Source organism: Sciurus vulgaris, assembly GCF_902686455.1.
Source record: "Sciurus vulgaris genome assembly, chromosome: X".
In the NCBI taxonomy this organism is placed as follows: Eukaryota; Metazoa; Chordata; class Mammalia; order Rodentia; family Sciuridae; genus Sciurus; species Sciurus vulgaris.
The window spans coordinates 77,942,112-77,963,053 of record NC_136471.1 but is presented as its reverse complement, the minus strand read 5'-3'; the positions used below and the strand labels follow the sequence as shown (position 1 = coordinate 77,963,053).

The window sequence follows — 20,942 nt, the reverse complement described above, 5'->3', positions numbered from 1 at the left end:
CCTTTATTGACTGCTTTGGCAAGGGGCTCTGCTGTGGCTACAGAGATGTATAAATAAGAAACAGTTCCCACCCTTGAGAAACAACTAGTCCAGAAGGGAGAGATATAGAAGAACAGATGGATTCTCACGTGTAAATGCTCAGGCAGAGCTTTCTGAAGGATTCCCTCAGTGCATGTGTAATAGATAAGCTCAGCCAGGTCCCAGAGGATGAAAATGAGTGACCCAAACTGAGGAGGAGGCAGGACTTTCTTGGCCAAGGGAGTCCCTGAGCAGACCCCAGGATTTCTGGATACCAAAGGCATATTCAAGCCCTAGCAAACAGCTCTGTGACTGGTGTATAAGAAATAGGGAGGTAGGAATGGCAGGAAATGAGGCAGATCATTTAGGGTGCCATGGGCATGCTGTGCACCTTGGCCATGTTTCTTCTGCAGGAAGAAGGAAGTCAGCAGAGGGTTTGAAGCAGAGCGCTAACCAGTCTGATCTAGGCTTTGGAAGTCCCACATGGGAGCCTACGTTTGTAATATGGACAAATGTTATCTTCTCAATGAAGGCTTCTTTGACCATCCTGTTATAGAGTGGCACCTTCAAGCCCCTCTTTTGTTTCATTTTTCTCCAATCCATTTGTTGTCTCCTAACTTACTACATTTTACTCATTTTTTAAAAATTGTCTATGTCTCATCACCAGAATATAAGCTTTTTAAGAACAGAGACTTTTATGTTTTTCCCCCACTACATTGCTAGTGCCTGAGCCAGTGCCTGGCACATAGTAGACACTCATTAAGGACTCAATGAATAAATAAACAGGTGGATAGTAGACATCAATGAGGATGCTTTGGGTTATCTCTGGTCCATTTGACATGGAATTCTCAAGAGCAGATTGTTTAGGGGAAGGAGAGAGCCCACTGGAGCAGGCAAGTCTAGCCATGGTGAACTTTAGCAGATCCTTTCCCCTCATTGATCCTCAGTTTGTTAATTTACAAAGTGATTTATGAAGCCAGGTCCAGTGGTGTACACCTTTAATTCCAGAGACTCAAAAGGTTGATATAGGAGGATCACAAGTTTAAGGTCAACCTGGGCAGCTTAGTGAGACCCTGTCTCAAAACAAAATATAAATAAAAAGGGCTGGAGGGTAGCTCAGTAGTAGAACATCACTAGGTTCAATCTCCACAAAAAAATTAATCCTCACCTTAATAGTATGATATAGTCATTATTAGACCCATTTTTCAGAAGAGAACACTGTCTTTGTGGAGTTAAGAGATTTTGCCCAAGATCCCACTAAAACTCTCCCACCTTCTACATGAATCACTTGGCAATCTTCTGACCAAGGTCTAGGAGGCTCAACTGTGGCTGGAGTTATGAAAGAGACTGAAAGGAGGATGCTCTGTTCTTCCTTTGGCTCATTCTGGGCTGCAGGTGGAGCCTAAGGGGTGGAAAACAGGCCAGCCCAGATGGAAGTCATCACTGTCCCACCAGCTCCCTGAAGCAGAAGGGAGGTGCCTTCCTGGCCTAGCCCTGCCAGGAATGCTGGGCGTTCTGAGAGGCTGGGGCCAGTGAGCCATGGGGATGGGGGAGGGGGGGGCAGAGTGCGGGTTACTCTATGTGTTGAACTATTTTCCTTTCTCATTCCAAGGATCAGGGAGCACTGGGTGAGCTGTTCTTTGTTCCAGTGGAAACAGAAAACCAGAAAAGCCCAGTGGGGGTTGGCCAGAATTTTCCTTTGTCCTCCTGAATAAGAGGACTAAGGCCAGGGGGATGGGACAGGGCCACAACAAGGCCAACAAATCTGTCGAAGGACCAGGACAGGGTTGTAGCAAAAACAATGATAACAACAAGGAACACAAAGAGCTAAGTGCATGCCAATGGGGAGGCCTTGAAGTCTCCTCCCTGCAGCCTGACTCCACATGTAAGTCTTCTAACTCTGGCTGTCTCCAATGAGGGACCAACAGGACCCCAGAGTCACAGCACAGCTGGTTCTCTTCTGGCCCAAAATGTGCCAAAGGCCACCCCCAGGACCACTGTCCCTCATGCATCATCTGAACTCCCTGGTCCAGTATCTTTCCTGTCCCAAAGATAGAAACATGCTCCTACCAAGAATAATAAGAACTCAAATTTGTCAAAGTCATTGAAAATTTGCCAGGTACATTTTCATAGCTCTTCAGGAGGCAGGATCGCTTAGTGGTTAAGAACATAGGCTCAGGGTCCAACTGCCTGGCTCTTCCATCCATAGTTGTGTGATCTTGAATAAGTTACTTAGCCTCTGGCTCATGTTCCTCATCTTTAAAATGGGAATGATCACAGGATCTATATTTTAAGGTTGTTTTCAGATTAAATAAGCTAATATCTAAGCTCCCTAAAAGCAAGAATTTTTATTGGTACTTTTTAGTTATACCTAACATTAGGATTCATTTTGACATAATTGTAAAAACATGGAATATAATTTGCTCTAATTCAGTCCCCAGGGCTTCTATGTTCCTCCCTTCCTCCCTTCCCTTGTTCCCTTCCCTTTACTCTGCTGATCTTTCTGCTATTTACTTCCTTTTTTTTTTTTAGTTACTGAGAAGCGGGGATTTTTGTTTTTTATTCACTGCTGTATTCCTAGGACCTAAATAGAACCTGGTATCCACTCAATAAACATGCTTATAACAGCAACTGGCCCTTTAGTAAGCACTCAAATATCAGTTGTTGTTACTGTTCTCTCACAACAGTCCTGAGAGGAGCATTCTGAATTTCATGCATTGGTATCATGTAAGTTTCAAGTTATGAGTCAAGGTACTGAAGGAGTAGATTTAAAAGATGTATTTAAAATTGAGGGAGAGGGTTGGGGATGTAGCTCAGTTGACAGAGCACTCACCTAGCATGTGCAAAGTCCTGGGGTCCATCCCCAGAACTGTAAAAAATGAAATGAACCAACAAATAAAATTGAAGAAGAAGGTTTGGACCACAAAGTGTTAGGAATGCAGCCCTCAAATCTGAGTTTTAACATCCTTTTATTCATTTGCTCATCTATTTTACAAATATTTCATGAATACCTCTATAAGGCTAGCCCTAAGTATGGAGCTAGGGATCTATCGATAACACATCAAAGACTCCACATTTGAGAATTTCTAATGGAAGGAGATAGAAAAAAATAAGTAAAGACTTAAATATTTTTGATAATAAGTGTTGTAAAGAAAATAAAGCAATACAATAGGATAGAGTGGTTGGGGTGTATGTGTAGAGGGGGCTACTTTAGACCATGTTCAAAGAAGACCTCTGAGGAAGTAACATTGGTGCTGCTCTTGAAGATCATGATCTCAGGTCAAGGGCTCCCATTGAGACTTGGTCCTAAATATCATGTCAGTACTACCCAGGTCTATTCAGGCTACTATTAAAAATACCTTAGTCTGTGTAATTTATAAACAACAAAATATTATTGCTCACAGTTCTGGAGACTGGGAAGTTCAAGATCAAGCTGCCACACATTTGGTATCTAGTGAGGGATCTCTGCCTCAGATGGCATCTTCTTACTACCTCCTCATAAAGTAGAAAGGGTCAGAGAGCTCTCTTGAGCCTCTTTGATATGGCACTAATCCCATTCATGAGGATGGAGTCCTCATGACTTAATCACTTCCCAAAGGCTCCACCTCTTAGTACTAGGACATTGGGTATTAGATTCCAACGTATGGATTTAGGGGGAACACTATTTTTGAATCATAACACTACCTCATCCTGTGAGCATGTATATGCCTCCTGCTCAAGGGAGAGTTCAGTTGCTAAGTGGAGCTCCCAGGAGACTGTTCATGGGAGTCTAAGAGTGAAAGGCTAGAGAGAAGGATCCTCTGAACATGTGCCTGCACAGGTAGGTTCTGGCATTGATTGTCCTTTGGCAAAAGCTATTGGTTACTCTGGGTTTGACAATAGTTGTCTTTTACCATCTCTGGGGTCCTTCTGCACTCTCAGGTAGGAGATGTCTGGTGGAGGGGTCTCCCCACTGCTGATCTACACTTGGTGATCTCATGTCCCATGCTTCTTCATGACACTGCCTTCACACCTGTATCCAATTTGTTGACACCAGTCTCATCTTTCAAGTCAGCACAGCCACTATCACAACCCTTGTCACACTTGAGTGCCCCCATACATTACAGGGTTGGGCATTTCTGGAGCCCAGTACAGAGTTGACACCTAAGAAATACTCATAGATTGAAGGAATAAATGGGTGACTCTGGTTCCTTCGGCTTCTTTAGCTGACTGGCTCCCACTCATTCATCAAAGCTCAGCTCACATGGTCATCTTAACATGAGAATCATACTCAACCTCTTCACAGTCCCAGCAAGAGTTCTTGCCTCTGCTTTACAACCCTCTAAAGCTTTCCTTGACCTCTCATAGTAGGGTTTCTCCCTCCCACCTCTAAATATTCCAGCATATTCTATACTCTTGATCCTTGCCCCGATCACTCTAAGGGTGTAAGGGTCTAAGGGTCTGCTACTTCTCTGTCACCTCCCCTAACATGGTTTTTCTCAGTGGCAAGGACAGTTTTGGTCATCTGTATATCCCCAGCACTAGCCCCTAGAGGGCGCTCAATAAATATTTGTGGAACTAATGAAAGAAAAACAATGAATTGTCAAATTTTCTTAGACTAGTGTGCTGGAGCTGGCTTGGAGTGCCTTATGAAAGCCAATTGTTAAATATTTAGGCAATGTGTGAGCCAACTGGTAAACACAGCCATGGTTTAAAATTAAATTACTCGAGAAAACAGAAGACGAACCAAAACTGAGGGACATTCTACAAAATAAATGACCAAAACAATGCAATATGGGAATCCTGGAATGGATCCTAGAGCAGAAAAAGGATTTTAGTGGAAAAACTAGTGAAATTCCAATAATTTTGTACTTCACTTAATAATGTTGCACCAAGGTTAATTTCTAGTTCTTATAAATGTTTTATAGTTATGTAAGATAGCATAAGGGGAAGCTGGGTGAAGGGTACGCAGGGAGAAAAACAGTACAGAGAGAATTGTTTTTGCAGCTCTTCTGTAAGTCTAAAATTATCTCAGAATTTAAAAATTAACTGTTAAACAAAAATATTATATAAATGTACAATTAGGTAATTACATCATAAAAAGGTAATAAATAGAACTCACCACTTACTAATTATTTTACTACATTTCACTATGATCTATGCTCTTGAGTTTGTTTCCATCTCTTGCATCTGAATGATGTGCTGTTTTGCATCTTTTCCCATTCCAAGCTGAATGATGTCACTTTGGTAGCTTGAAATAGGCCATGGTAGGAGTATATACACCATGGAAATCTGCAAATGCTACAAGTCAAGGCTTGGATTATTATTTTGTACTCTATACTTAAGAAAGTGATAGAGGACTGGGGGTGTAGCTCAGTGGTAGAGCATATGTTTAACTTTGGGTTCAGTCCCTAGTACCACAAAAGGGATGAAGGCAGGCAGGCAGATAAGCAAGCATTCAGGGGTGGAGAAAATGCTAATAATTTATAGTACACTCAAAAGTATGTCGTGTCTAGCCAGGCACGGTGGCACATGCCTGTAATCTCAGCAGTTTGGGAGACTGAAGCAGAAGGATCACGATTTCAAAGCCAGCCTCAGCAACTTAGTGAGGCCCTAAGCAACTTAGTGAAACCCTGTCTCTAAATAAAATACAAAAAAGGGCTGTGGATGTTGCTCATTGGTTAAGTGTCCCTGGGTTCAATCCCCAAACCAAGAAAAAAAAATTATGTCATGTCTAATGCTGTTACTTCATGAATAGTATGAAAAATAATTGAGGAAATAATGCTTGCAGTACACAGGAATCATTATCTGATTCAGCAAAGAAGTTGTTCACGCCACAATGAATCAGTGAAGTTCCAACACTTCTTCATTGTTTTACTTTCTTCTTACTCATGAACATAAACAAAAACATTAATCACCATTGGTGTAGGAATTACACTTCACTCTTCTATTGGCTATGGATGCAAGAGGTCAGCAAATCAATGAAAGCATAATTAATGTGAGGACCAATTGGCTATATGGAATTTGCAATGAAAAGTACAATATATTTCATTATTATTTGTATATTGTATGCCTCACATTCTTATATAATTAAATTTATAATAAAGCATGCACATATATACATGCATTTATTTTTTGAGAGCCGGTTGCTAAACATTTGCTAGAACACCATGCCCAAGTATTCTTTATGTTTTTATCAAATGTATTAAAGGAATGAAAAGAATGTTGCCTGGCACTTTCTCTGTACCAGGTTATGCCATCCCTTTATGTTCATTACCTCACTTGCTCTTTACCTCACTTCTGTGAAGTGAAGGTATTGTCTCTGTTTTGCAGATGAGGATGTTGAGGCTCGGAGAGGTTTAATTACTAGACTAGTGTCAAGTAATTGGTATCAGCTGAGCCAGGATTAAACACTCTGTCCATCTTTCTAAGTCCAAAGCTAGTTGTATTTGTTCCATATTGCTGCTATAACAAATTACTACAAATTTAGTGGCTTAAAGTAACACAAATTTATTATCTGGAGGTCAGAAGTCCAAAATGGGTCTCCCTTCATAAAACTCAAAGATGTCAGCAAGACAGACTTCCTTCTAAGAGTTCTAAAAGAGAATTAATTTTCTTGTCTTTTCCAGCTACTAGAAAAGTCTTTACCTGCATCCATTGGCTCCAAAACCAAAAATGGCTGGTCAAGTCCTTCTCACATTCTTTCATTCTGATTTTGCTTATATGGTCACATCTGTTTCTGTGACTCTGACTCTCCTTCCTCTCTCTTCCTCTAAGAACCCTTGTGATTATATCCCTAACGTCCAGATAATACAAGAGACTCTTCCCATCTCAGTCAAGGTTAGCTAAGTAGTAACTTTAATTCCATCTACAAACCTCATTCCCTTTGGCATGTAACAACACACTCACAGGTTCTGGGGATTAAACATGGACCTCTTGAGAGGAACTTGAATTCTTTCTACCAATCTTGTACCATTTCCAGGACTTTTTATTTCCTTGCCTCTTATTGTACTGGTTACATAATCCAATGACAGGCCTATGTAATTCTCCCTCATATCTGCATGTCCCTGTGTTTTCCTCTTTGGTGTAAGATGTCTGTGTTTGTCAGCTTTTTGTTGCTGTGACAAAATGCCTGAGAAAATCAACTTAGAGGGAGAAAGATTTACTTTTTAAAAAACTTTATTTATTTATTTTCATTAACTTTTTTTGAAAGATTTATTTTGGCTCAGGTTCAGAGGATTCAGTTCAAGGTCAGATGACTCCATTGTTCTGGGTCAGAGGTGAGGCATAACATGATAGCAGAAGGACATGATGTATAAAAGCTGCTCAGTTCATGACAGCCAGGAAGCAGAGAAAGAACCTACAAGGAAGGGGTGGGGACAAGATATATCCTCCCAGGGCATACTCCAGGTAACCCACGTTTTCCAACTAGGCTCCAGCTCCTTCAGTACATCACCTCTCAATAATGCCATTGAATTATGAATCCATCAGTGGTTTGATCCACTTAAATGGTTAGAGCTGTCATGATCCACTCACTTCCTAAAAGCTCACTCCTGGAATGTTGTTGCATTGGAGACCAATCCTTCAACACATGAGATTTGGGGGTGTCATTCCAAACCCAAACCATAACAATGTCTTTTTCAGTTTATCTGCCAAACAGCCCTGTAGAAGAATGTTTTTTAATCCCTGAGAATTTTAATCCTGAATATATATAAATATATATATATATTCATATATATATATATATGAAGAGAGAGAGAGAAATAAAGAGAAAGAGAGAGATACAGATGCCAGTGGATATATATATTTTACCTATGCTATTACTAAAATGTTTTTAAAATACTTTCCACAATTTTTGTGGGTCTCTGGGTTTTTAGAGATTCCTGTTCATTTCTACCTTTTCCCAGTGTTTACATAGTGCTGGAACATTCCTTTCAATATGGCAGGCTTCATTCTACTGTGGTTTACACATTTTCACATTATGAACCTGTTTCTAGTAACCAGCCAAGGTCATGCGTTATTTAATTGCTGCTCTTCTACATTTTCCATTGGTTTATTCTGGAAAAGTCCCTGGCCTTAACTAAAGTATTCTTTTCCCACTATTGTCAATGAGGCATCTGTCTATCTGTGTTTGATATTCTACTCTCTCCTACTTTTGAGAATCAGATGCTTACCTGGGAGTGTAGCTCAGTGGTAGAGTGCTTGTCTAGCATGCAAGAGGCTTTGGGTTCAATCCCCAGCACCACAAAAGAACAAAAAAAACATACTCTGTAAGGAGCAATTTTCTACCTTCCCTTGTTTCCCCTACACTGAGCTCCCTGGTTCTGGTCATGAGAAACCTACCCCACTGAGACCAACTCAATGACCACAAGTTATCCCTGATCTCAGGAAGCCATCAGGGCAGCTGGACACAATTTTTAACTGCCTACACTCTGAATACACACTCTTGTTTCTGCCTTCAACATTTCCAAAAAGCCCTTCCTTTCTTCCTGTCAGATTCACACCAATCCCTTCCCCTTCTTCCCTTCCCTCCCTCCCCTCCTTTCTATCTTTCTTCTTTCTTTTTATTTCTTCCTTTTTCTATAGTACTGGGAATTGAACTCAGGGACACTCTACTACTAAGCTACATCCCCTGTCCTTGGTATTTTCTTATTTTGAAATTGGGTCTCTCTAAATTGCTCAGGCTAGCCTTAAATTTGATATCCTTCCACCTACCTTAGCCTCTGGAGTCGCTGGAATTACTGGCCACGCCCATCCTTTGGGGCCCAGTCTGATGGTGCCTTGAGGTTGACTCACCTTGAGGAAAACTTTCCGGGTGATACCAGCCAAAGGGACACACACACTTCTTTGAACACATCTAGGACTCACCATTAATACAGTGAATTAGACAAATTTCTCATATACCACTGTGGAGAGGCCACAAATTGGTGACTGACTAGTGGGCCAAATATTGCCTACAGACATGTTTTACTTGGTATCCATGTGGTTTGTTTCTTTTTAAACTATTTGCTAGCATGTAACAATTAGTAGTATTTCCATACCTTTTGGATTATTGACTTCTGAAAAACAGAAAAATCTGGTAATATTAGATCTGTACTCCCAAAGGACAATAGTTAACTGAATTGAGGTGGCTGCTTTCCCTTTAGATGGAATATGTGCTGTCCACCCCACCACAGTCTCTACCCCTCCCTGTTGTCTTCTGCTAGCCTCCTTTGTTCACCTATAGTACCTGGCTTGTTCCTAAAGACTTTTGAGTTATATGAAATATTTCATTCTTGCCTAAATTTGCAGCTATATTACAGCCTCTTGGAGGAAAGGAACTTTTATTTTAAATTTATTTTATTTCTCCCATACTGCTATGGATGTAGTATATGCTCCATCAATATTCAGAGAAAGAATAATTTATTCTAGATGGTTCTAGAGTGTGTTAAAATTTACTTTGGTTACAAGGGAAAGATTTATAAATGTAGCAACTACTGAGAGACTACCAGGTACCTGACTGAGTGTTGGATACCTCAAGAGTAACATCATGAGATGGATGGGGTTGTCCCCATATTATGGATAGCAAAGCTGAGGCTCAGAAAGCCCAAAGAGTAGGGCTGGAACTGTAGATCTGGTAGTTTCAGTAATAAGGGTCACAGCCTTTGTTCAGTGAGGAAGCTTTCCTAAGCATCTATGCTGGAGGCACAGAGGAGCTGCCCCTAGGGGTTTCTGGTAAAAATTTTTGCACAATCTCTGAGAATGACTTTGGACAGAGATGGAACATTTATTAAGTGCCCATTTTGTGCTGGGCATTTATCAGATAGCTCTGTACTTACTCTTAAACCATGAGGAATTCTGAGTATCCTGGGAAGCCCACTGAAAAGATGAGGGAAATATAGATAGATTGAGCCTAATTGCTGATGGGATTCAGAGCCTATTTGGTGAGTCACATTCAATTGACAGAAACGTCCGCTGGTTCCCTTGTCCATATGTGCACGTAGATTGCTATTCCCTCATGCCGTCACTGGTGCTACTGGCGTGTACTGCAGGATGGGAAAACGTGGAGAAATTATGCATGTTTAATTGCTTAGCAGCCAGCAGAAAGGAATGTGTGAATGCCAAAGACTCCCACTGGGACAGAAATCTGGTGTCATGTATTGGCTGAACAGCTGCAGGAAAAATTTGTCTGGACCCTTGGATGCAGAGAGATGGTTTGCCAGAATTTGGTTCTGAGTAACTTTGCAAGCAAAGAGGATTTATGGGAAGAAGATATGGTACATCTAAAAATTTGACTCTGGAGCATTTGTCTTCTTTCTTTGCCACCCTCCAGCTACCACCCATTCTAGCCATGGTAGCAGAGGAGTGAGTTTGGAAGACCTCATTCCCAAGGACACCAAGTTCTTCCGATCCTGGCATGTCCACAAGCCCTGCTTAGGCCTACCAATGCTCAGACTCAGCTAGGGGGCTAAACCTCTGGAAAGGGCAATGCTCCTGGATTAGACCTCAGTAAGGAAAGGTAGGACAGGATGGGAATGGGGGAGTTATAGCAGGGATGCAGCTAAAGGCCTTTTATCCTTCACTTCATTAGAAGTGTGGAATCCATAGCCTTAAAACACCTAGAACGGGGTCCAAGTACTTCTTTTATTCCTATAAACATAGCCTTAGGCAAGCCACTTAATCTCTTTAAGTCCAAATTTACAATCTCTCCATATATGAGGAGTCATGAGATGAGTTTTCATGGGGCCTGACCTATTTCAGGAGATGGGAGCTGTAAGAAGAAAAAGAAAATTTAAAAAGAAGAGATGGGAGCTATAAGCTCTAAAATGATACAACTAAAAGCAAGCTATCACATTCTTTACTTTTTTTGGTGCTTAGGATAGAACCCAGGGCCTAATGCATGCAAAGCAAGTGCTCTACCACTGTGCCACACCCCAGTCCTATTCCTTACCCTTATCGAGGGCTTCCTGTGTATCAGACACTATGCTAAGCCATTTGAGTTCATTATTTCTTTAATCCTTAAAAGAAAAATCAAGAATTTGAGTTAGGAGAGAAAGCGTGACTCATTGAAGGCCACCCAGCAGGCAAATGACAGAACCAGCAAATGTTCCATGCAGAGCAATTTCAGAGTGGACACCTCTAACCACCTGCTAGACATTAGTTCCACTTCACACATGAGAAAAGTGAGGTTTAGGAGGCACTAGTGTCAGTCTCAGGATGTGGACTAATCTCTCTGCTACTTTACTTGCTGTTTGACACGTAGGCAAATTCCACAACCTCTCTGAGTAAGAGTTGAAAAATGTCAGAGTCCAAAGCCTCTGGAAATCTATACAACTAGAAACAGTATCTTGTAGGAGAAGATTGAGGGGAGGAAGCTCAGAATATCACACCTAGGTATGACTATGACATTATGATGTGGAGGCAAGTCTGAAACAGAGACTTGCTAGAATGAAAGAGGCTCACAGGGCCCATTCAGCAGCCAACCTGTGAGAACCCAGATGGGCCAGGTGGGTAGGAGTATGGTCAGTCGTTGTAGACACGCCTACACTATGAGCTGCTGTTGCCACCTAGGGGACAAGCAGTGACCAGGAGCCCAGGCCATGGCTATGGCTGTGGTTCAGCAGCTGCACATTCCCTGTCTCCCGCTGGTTTCCGGAGTTGAGAGCAGCAGCCAAGGCTTTTTTCAGGAGAGGGGAGGGGAGCAAGGAAAAGGAGCCGAGTGCTGCCTCTGGTTTGCAAGTTATAAATAAATCCATCTGGAAGTGTTTGGGGCTGTGGGAGCCTGAGGCTGGCCCTGCAATTCAGGCCATGTGGCGCATATTTCCATCCACACCAGACCCCCCCTCAGGTCCCAGGAGACTGTCTGATTGGGTCTGTCTGCTTCGGCCCCGGCCCCGAGCTGGGCAGGAACCTCCCAGGCCCCAACTGTACTACCAGCCCCCACCCCAACTTTCCTTTCCTCTCCTCCTAGCACAACTCCAGCAAGATGTCTGAGAAAGTGCTTTGAAAAGTTTTACCTGCTATTCAAGTGTTTGATGAATGAATTTTTAATTCAGCATTTAGCTTGTAAGCTCCCCTTTGTAGGAAGGGGCCTCTTCTAGTTATGGAAGATGAGGTGTTCTGGACTTTTTAACCTCCTTCTCAGGATTGACTTTCCCTCCGCCCAGCTAAGACTGGCCAAGGAACAAAGGCACTGCCCAAGTCTTGTTCATCTTTCTATCCCCAGAATCAATGGTAGAGGTAGTATGAAGGGATGAGTTGGCTTATTAATTTAACAAACACAAATGGCACATATTCATGTGCTGTGATGGAGACAGAGTAAAGAACAGCACAAGTCCCTGCCTCACTGAGATTATGGTTACAGTATATCCCAATGAGAGTAGAGTAGCCCATCTTATCCATGGGGAATATGTTCCAAGGCCCCCCAGTGGATGTCTAAAACCTATGTGTAATGTGTTTTTCCTATATGTACAAATATATCTATGATAAAGTTTTTATTTGACAAATTAGGCACAATTAGAGATTAACAACAATAACTGGTAATAAAATAGGACGAGTATAACCACAAGCTATCATAAAAATTATTTAAGACTTATAAATTGTTTATTTCTGGAATTTTCCATTTAGTATTTTTAGACTGCAGTTGTCAGTGGGTAACAGAAACCACAGAGAGTGAAAACATACATAAAGGTGAAACACTGTACTGTTGGCACTTGGGATAAGACAATTCTTTGCAGTGTAGGACTCTGCTGTACATTGCATGATATTTAATATCCTGACTCCTTGACCCTAAAAGCCAGATGTACCTTGGAATCATCATGAAATCCATAATACCTCTACATATTTCCAGATATTTACAGGGGATTGGAAGGTCCAGCCCTGGTTGAGGGACCCTGATGAGAAACTTGCAAGTGAAGGAAGGCCATCCCCAAGGTGTGAAAGGGTTAACCCCTCTAAGTTTACATACACATTGGTAGTTTGGAATGGGGACGTCATTTTGCCCTAGAAAGGTATAAATGATCCTTCAATTACTGAAGTTCCTGGTTCTATCAAGCTGGGTTAGGGTGAGAGGCAAGCATTATCATTGCAGTTTTAGACATGCTGTTGAGATGATTACTTGGAAATTCCAGACAGTAGTTAGAATTTGTTACCTAGGGTATATTAGAGGTAAGATCTCAAGATAGATTTGGGGGCCTGAGGGAATAGCTCAGTGGTAGAGTGTTTGCCTAGCATGCATGAGGCCAAGGGTTCATTCGATCCCCAGCACCACAAAAGAAGAGAGATAGATCAATATCTAGATAGATAGATAGATAGATAGATAGATAGATAGATAGATAGGTAGATAGATAAGTCTGTAGTGCAATGAGAGTTAGACTTGCAGCCAGGCCCTATTAAGATTGTCACAGGTAAAGATTTTGCAAAGGGCAAAAAATGAATTGGAATAAAGATCAGACAGAGAGGAAGCAGGCCTTAGTGGTATCTCTTCATTTCCATTTCCATGGTTGGCACCTAGTTCAGGCCCTCAATTTGTGTCAGGACCATCTCAACAGTCTCTTGACTGAACTTCTTTCTTCTTCTCTCTCTACCTTTCAGAATTGCCTTTTTTTGCAGTGTTGGGGATGGAATCCAGAACTTTGTACATGCTAGGCAAGCCCTTTACCACTGAGCAATCCCTCCAGCCTGAATTATCTTAAGATGTGATTTTCATCATCTCTTCCCAATGTTCACCAAGCCCCAACTGTTTAGCCTTGCATTCTGACCTCCTGAGGTCCAGTCTCTCATCACCCTGTACACCCTTGATGAGCTGGCTCCAGAGCTCTTTTCCAGGTACCTTGTTTCCCATTTTCCAGACCTTACTGTGTGGTCACCCAGAGCCCCAAACACTTACTGCCCTTCTCTCCTCTATGCCATCGCCAAACCTTGAGATGTCCTTTGACACAGCCTCCATTTGGAAAAGTATTATTCAGGATTCAAAACCTTGTTCAGGTTTCCTTTCTTAGATAAAGCTTTTCCTGACCCCACAGAGACAAGCTAGTGCTTTCCCACCTCTGTGCATACCCCTCTCTAACTCTTCATTTTTATCATGGGGACATTCCTCTCCCTCACTAGCTGATGAGTTCTCTGAGCATGGTGGCCCTGCCTCATTTTGCTTAGTAGTCCTGTTCCCAGCCCAGTATGAAAGAATGGGAAGATGGGGCTTGAGATGGGCTGGTATGATAGAGGAATGATTAAGTGGATGGTTTCCCTCAAGCCTGAGCCTGGGTCTACTTGAGCCACTTTTCTGTTATTGTTTCCTGCTTTTTTTTTTTTTTTTTTTTAGACAGGGTCTCATTATATTTCCAGGCTGGCCTCCATATCCTGGACTCAAGCAATCGTCCTGCCTCAGCCGTCCAAGTAACAGACTATAGACCCACACCACCATGCTTGACCTGAACCACTTTAAACAGTTCTCTCCCTTTAAATACTGTTTGGACATGGATGTGTGAAAACCAGGGGAAAAAAGAGACAAGATGGAGAGTCAAGGACAGGGAAAGGTACAGAGAACAGTATGGAGAAGAGAGGAAATGCCAAAAAGATGGAAAAGAGAGAGGGGAGCAGAGGTCTATGTTAACAGTTCACATATATAAGGGATTCAGGTAACCTGGAGTAGAGTAAGAAAAGATTTAGAATTCTGGAAATGAAAGCAACTACTTTGGCAGGTCAGCTAAATGTATAGTTAACTAATAGGCCTTAGTGACCTTTAGTGCCGAGCTGTACATGGAACCATGTCTTGCTGGGATCAAATGCCAGCTACCCAGGATGCCCTTTTAGTTAAGATAATGAAACATCTCTGGTATATATGAGCAGTCAAATTCCTCAAAGAGGAGCTGGGGATATAGCTCAGTTTGTAGAGTGCTTGCCTGTCAAGCACAAGGCCCTGGGTTCCATCCTCAGCACCACCAAAAAAGAAAAATTCCTCAAAGAGTTCTTCCTAAGAATACCAGGGGCCACTGGAACCCCATAGTTGCTACATACAACCAGCCTGGCCCTTGCCAAAGAAAGATGGCCATGAAAGACTGGGGGTGTGATTTAGTAGTAAAGTGCTTGCCTAGCATGGGTAAAGCCCTTGGTTCCATCCCCAGAACAGCAAAACAAAATGAAAGAAAAAAAGAAAGGAAAAGGAAAGAAAGTAAGGAGTTGGACATTATAAGAAAAGTAACATATACTGAGCTGGTAGTGTTCCAGGGACCATGCCAGACACACTTGACACACAAGAGCTTATTTCATACTTACTGCAACTCTGTGAGGTAGGGATTATCCTGATTTTACAGATTACAGAACTAAGGTCCTGAAAGGGTTAAGAACCTTTCCCAAAGGAACATAGCTTGAAAGTCTTGGATCCAGGGTTTTAATACAGGGCACCCTCCCCTTGATGAGAGGGTCAGGACCCAGAGGTTGGCAGCAATTTGTTCTGTGGTCTTGCTGACTTTGGCCATGGGGCTGATCTCTTTGGATTGATTTCTTTGAACATAAACAAAATACCATCCAGTTTTTCCTGGCTTTGGAATGAGTCTTTAGAATTATGTGCTGTACTCTAGTTTCCAGCTGGGTGCCTTTGCTGAGGGGTTCACAAATCTGAAGCAAGAGGCTTTATCTTGAGAATCCACCCCTGTGCACCAAAACATGTCAGGGGACTTTTGTTCCCAGAAGATACTTTAACCTGTGGGCTTTCAGTCTGTGGGACCAGGTTTTCCATTTTTTTTAAATTTCCTCTCAATGAACTGCATATGGTTGGTGGCTATCTGCTTTCCCAGGCAAACTTTTAAAATCCTTATCAAAATAGTGGTACCTTTGAGATGTTGCCCACATTCTGTTTTGACTGCTTCTGTAATTTACATCACTCTGCTTGGTGGTTGATGGATGTGTTCTGCCTGTGGTAAACCTATAAATGACAGTGAGCAGAGGACAAAAAATATAGACAGGGCAAATTGGGGGCAGTGTTTCCCAGAGTTCTGATGTTGACGTGGTTGGACCAGGTCATGAAGGTAGAGTGACTAGACCCAAGTGGGGTCCAGAGCAGGGGACAAAATGGCACCCAATACCACCTCATAGAGGTGTGGGGCAGGTTGGCTGGAAAACCCATGATGATCATTTTCTGGAGTTGTTCTAGAGTCAGGAATAAACTAGAGACACTTTGGGATGGGCCTTGGGTCTAATGCTGAGTCCCACACAAGTGGTAGGATATTAGACTTATCATACTACATGTAGGGTCTTCTGAAATCTTGTTGAGTAGTAGAACTTTCAGTGATGCAAAATGACATTCAGAGGAACAACAGTGATCTTGGGTTTGGGCTTGTGTTCTGGTCATCTTAGTGGAGCAGGATTCTTCTGCACCATTTCCAAAATCTATTTAGAATCTGGCCACTTCTTACTACCTCCACTGCCACTTCTGGAGTCAAAGCCACCAACTTCTCTTGCCTACATATTTTAGTAGCCCTGTTACCAGTATCCCAATGGGATATTGTTAAGACATTGCCTGAACATGTCAATCTTCTGGTCAACATCCTCCAGTTGCTGTCCATCTTACTCAGATTAAAAGCCCAAGTGTTGGGTTAGGGTTATTGCTCAGTGGTAGAGCACTTGCCTAGCATGTATGAGGCCCTGAATTCAATACCTAGCATTGTGGAGATTGGGGGGAAAAGAGAGAAAAAGAAAACATTGCCTATATAATCTAGCCTTCTCAATTTTTTTTTTCAATATTGGAGATCAAACCCAGGGACACTCTACTAATGAGCTACATCCCCAGCCCTTTTTATTTTGAGACAGGATCTCACTAAATTGCCCAGGCCAGCCTTGAACTTTCAATCCTCCTGCCTCAGCTTTCCAAGTAGCCAGGATTACAGATGTGCACCACTGCATCCAGCCTCCTTGATCTTCTTGACATTTTGTCCTATGGATCCTTCTGTCACCCCCTCCCATTCCAAGCACATTAACCTCCAGGCCAGTCCTTAAGCTTGCCATATGCATTGTACTTACTTGTTGCCAGGAATGCTTCCTGTAGTTTATCAGGCAGGATCCTGGCAGGGAGTGGTCATGGCAACTGGGAAAGGGCTGCTGTGTAGAGAGATCTGCCCAACAGGATCTTTGGTTTTTGGCATAAGGTTGCAAATAATCCAGGATGACCTCTAACAGAGAGAACTGATGAAGAAATGCCCTAATCACACTTTTCTTTCTCATCTCCTTGCAGGTGCCTCCCATTGGTCAAACCTAACCCACAGCAGGAGGGCAAGGGAACCTGTTGATGCAGCCTGCACAGGTCAGCCTACGAGGGCACAAAGTTGGGTGGAGAAGGGTGGAAAAATCTGGAGAGGCAAATGGAAAATGTCTAGAACAAATGGATATCTTCATATCTGGCTCATTTACTTCTTTCAGATTTCCACTGAAATGTTACCTTCTCAGTGAGGCCTTCTGTGGCCACCATTTCTAAAATTCCAGCCCCCAACCAGCAACCCCACATTTCTCCCTTCCACGTTGTTTTTCTTCATAGCACTTAATACTGCCTTAAAGATAATTGATTTATTTATCTTAACTGTCACTTGCTGTCCTGCTAGAACTGGAATTCCATGAGGGCAGAAATTTTGTTCTGTTCACTGCTATTGTCAGTGCCTAGAACAAAGCCTGACACATAATGGGTGCTCAATAAATGGCGAATGAATAAATGATTGGAAGGATGCACTCTCTGGAGCCACCCAAAGTGAATCTGCTTTCAGTTGAGCACAGCTGGGTGTAGGTGTCCAGATGTTATTCATGCGTGCTATTCTCGATTTCCTCCAAACAGGCTCAATGACACCATGTTTGCAGGTCTGAGGCAGGAGGAAACCTTTGCTGCCCCAATATTGAAATTTGCATGACAGTTTGTCAAATCAAGCCCTACAGAAACTGATGTTCCATTAACTGGCACACACTGAGCTTTGCACATTATTTAAGTTGTCATCAGCAGCAGTGTGCAGATTCACAGTCATAGGGGCCTTGGCCCTTTCAAGTCCTATTTCCATACCTCAAAGATATCCTTGAGTATGAGTGGGCATGTTTCCAAATTAGGAGGCTCAAGAGCCATTTCCTTCAGGTTAAAAGCAGGAAAACTGAGAGCTGGGTCCCCTGGCCACAATGTTGGTGAAATAGGGATAGGTCAAGTTCACATAAACAAAACAGATTCAAAGTTCTAGAACACTGTAGTCATGTCCAATATATTGTTTTTATGATACAAGTGACATATGAATATATTCTTCTTATGAAAAAATCAAATAATTCAGCTACCATTAAAATATTTCCCTTGGGCAGGCACAGTGGCACATGCCTGTAATCCCAGTAAATTGGGAGACTGAAGCAGGAGAATTGCACATTTGAGGCCAGCCTCAGCAACTTAGTGAGGACCTAAGAAACTTAGCGAGACCCTGTATTAAAATAAAAAAAGATAAAATAAAAAGGTTGGGGCACATAGCTCAGTGGTAATGCACCCGTAGGTTCAATCCCTGGTACCAAAAAAAGAAATCCTTCCCTTTTGCTATTTTTCTCCCCAGAAGTAACCACTTATTTCAGTGTAGAGTGTCCACCCTCTTCTAACTTTTTTCTGTGTATACATAGCTTGGCTTTATGTAGGTACTTAAAAATAAATGATATTGCACTAAATTATGTGTAACTCGCTTTTGCAGTCAACAATATGTTTTGGGAACCTTCACATGTTAGGACACATGGATCTAACTCATTTTTTCCAGAGTAATTCAACTTATTTTGCAATCATTATAGATTCACATGCTGTTTAAGACATAATACAGAGAGGGACTTGGGATGTAAGTGATAGAGCACTTGTCGAGAATGCTTGAGGCTCTGGGATTGATCTCCAGCACCTCAAAGGACAAATAATACAGAGATCACATGTGCCTTTCACCCAGTTTTTCTCAGCAGTAACCTCTTGCAAAATTACAGTTCAGTATACAAGCAATATGATGACATTGTCACAATCAAGATTCAGAACATTTCCATTATTACTAGGATCCCTCAAGTTACCCTTTCATAGCCACTCCCACTCAAACTCCTACTTAACTCCTAACATCTACTAATCTGTTCTCCATTTCTAAAATTAGGTCATTTCAACAAGGTTATATATGTAACCATTAGGGATATTTCAGTCGGCTTAATTATTTGAAGATTCATCCAGGTTGTTGTGCATGTCAATACTCTGTTCTGTTTGTTTGTTGAATATTCTGTTCCATTTTATTTCTGAGTAGTTTTCCCTGCAGTGACTATATCCCAAATAGTTTATCCATTCACTCATTGAAGGACATCTGTATTGTTTCCTGTTTTTAGCTGTTACAAATAAAGCTGCTATGAACATTCACCTAATGAGTTTTTATGTGGACATAAATTTTCATTTCTTTGGGATAAATGCCCAAGAGTACAATTGTTGGGTCATATGGTGCTTGCAAACTCAGTTTTCAAAGAAACTGCCAAACCGTTTTCCAGAATGGCTGTACAATTTTTATATTCTTACCAGCAATGTATGTGAAATCTAATTTCTCAACATCCTCATCAGCATTCAGTGCTATCACTTTAAAAAAATGTTAACCATTCTGATAGATGTATAGTGATACCTTATTGTGATTTTAATTTGTGTTTCCCTAATGGTTAGTGATGTTGGACATCTTTTCATGGGCTTATTTGTCATCCATACAGCCTTAAGTGAATGTCTGTCTTTAGCCCATTTTCTAGTTAGGTTATTTGAATTTTTAACTGTTGAGATTTAGAATTCTTTATGCATTCTAGATTCTAGTCCTTTGCCAGACATGATTTGCAAATATTTTCTCCTAGTCTCTAGTTTTTCTTTCATCCTCTTTATAGGGTTTTTCACAGAGGAAAAAGTTTTTAACTTTGATAAAATTCAATTTGTCAACTTTCCTTTTAAAGATGGGTTTTCACTGTCAGATATAACGTCTGGTTTGTATGTCTAGCTCTAGATTTCAGATTGAGGAAGTTCCCTTCTTTTTATATTTCTCAGAATATTTTGTTTTGTTTAATTTTTTATTTTTATGTTTATTTTTGTTAAAGTTTTGTAGTTATACACAATAGTTAGGTTTATCCCCACAAACTCATACAAGTATGGAAATGGATTTCAGTTCACGATCCCCATTTTTCCTCCCGTCCTCCCTCCCCTCCCTTCTCCTTCCTCTACTCTACTAGACTTCCTTTTGCTTGTCTATTAACTTATATTTGATTGGTTCTTTATGTTATCCTATCCACCCCTCCCCCTTTCCTTTATTTTACACTAGCTTCTGCATGTGAGAGCAAACATTTGACATTTGAGTTTCTGAATTTGGCTTATTTCACTTAGCATGATAGTCTCCATTTCCATCAGTTTACTGGCAAATTCCATAATTTCACTTTTTATGACTGGGTAGAACTCCCTACTATTTATCTATCTATATATATGTATACACACACATATACAATTTCTTAATCCATTCATTTATTGATGGGCATCTGGGTTGATTTCACAATTTAGCTACCTTGAATTGTGTTGCTATTACCATTGAGAGGGCTGTGTTGCTATAATATGCTGATTTTAAATCTTCTGGGAAAATACCAAGGAGTGGAATAGTTGGGTTACATGGAGGTTCCAGTCAGAGTTTTTTGTTGTTGTTGTTGTTCTAATCAGTTATACATGACAGTCGAATACATTCTGACACATCATACATAAATGGAATGTAACTTTTCATTCTTCTGTAAATTATGTAAATTATGTAGGATCACACTAGTTGTGTAGTCATATATGCACAGAGGGTATTAATGTCCTATTCATTCTACTATCCTCCCTACCCCCATGCCACCTCCTCTCCCTTCCCTCCCCTCTGCTTAATCCAAAGTACCTATATTCTTCACTAGTCCACCCCCACCATTATGAATTAGCATCCGCATATCAGAGAAAACAT

The 20,942-nt window shown here is 41.4% G+C and overlaps 1 protein-coding gene across 7 annotated transcripts in view; it reads left to right on the top strand.

The window, feature by feature from the left end:
- NHSL2 (NHS like 2) overlaps positions 1-20,942 on the top strand; it is a 277,111-nt gene that overhangs the window by 103,050 nt on the left and 153,119 nt on the right. For all 7 annotated transcript variants that reach the window (XM_079125019.1, XM_079125031.1, XM_079125030.1 and 4 more), the window contains exon 2: positions 17,204-17,272. In XM_079125019.1, coding sequence (XP_078981145.1) covers positions 17,204-17,272 — 69 coding nt within the window. The remainder of the gene's footprint in view (positions 1-17,203; positions 17,273-20,942) is intronic.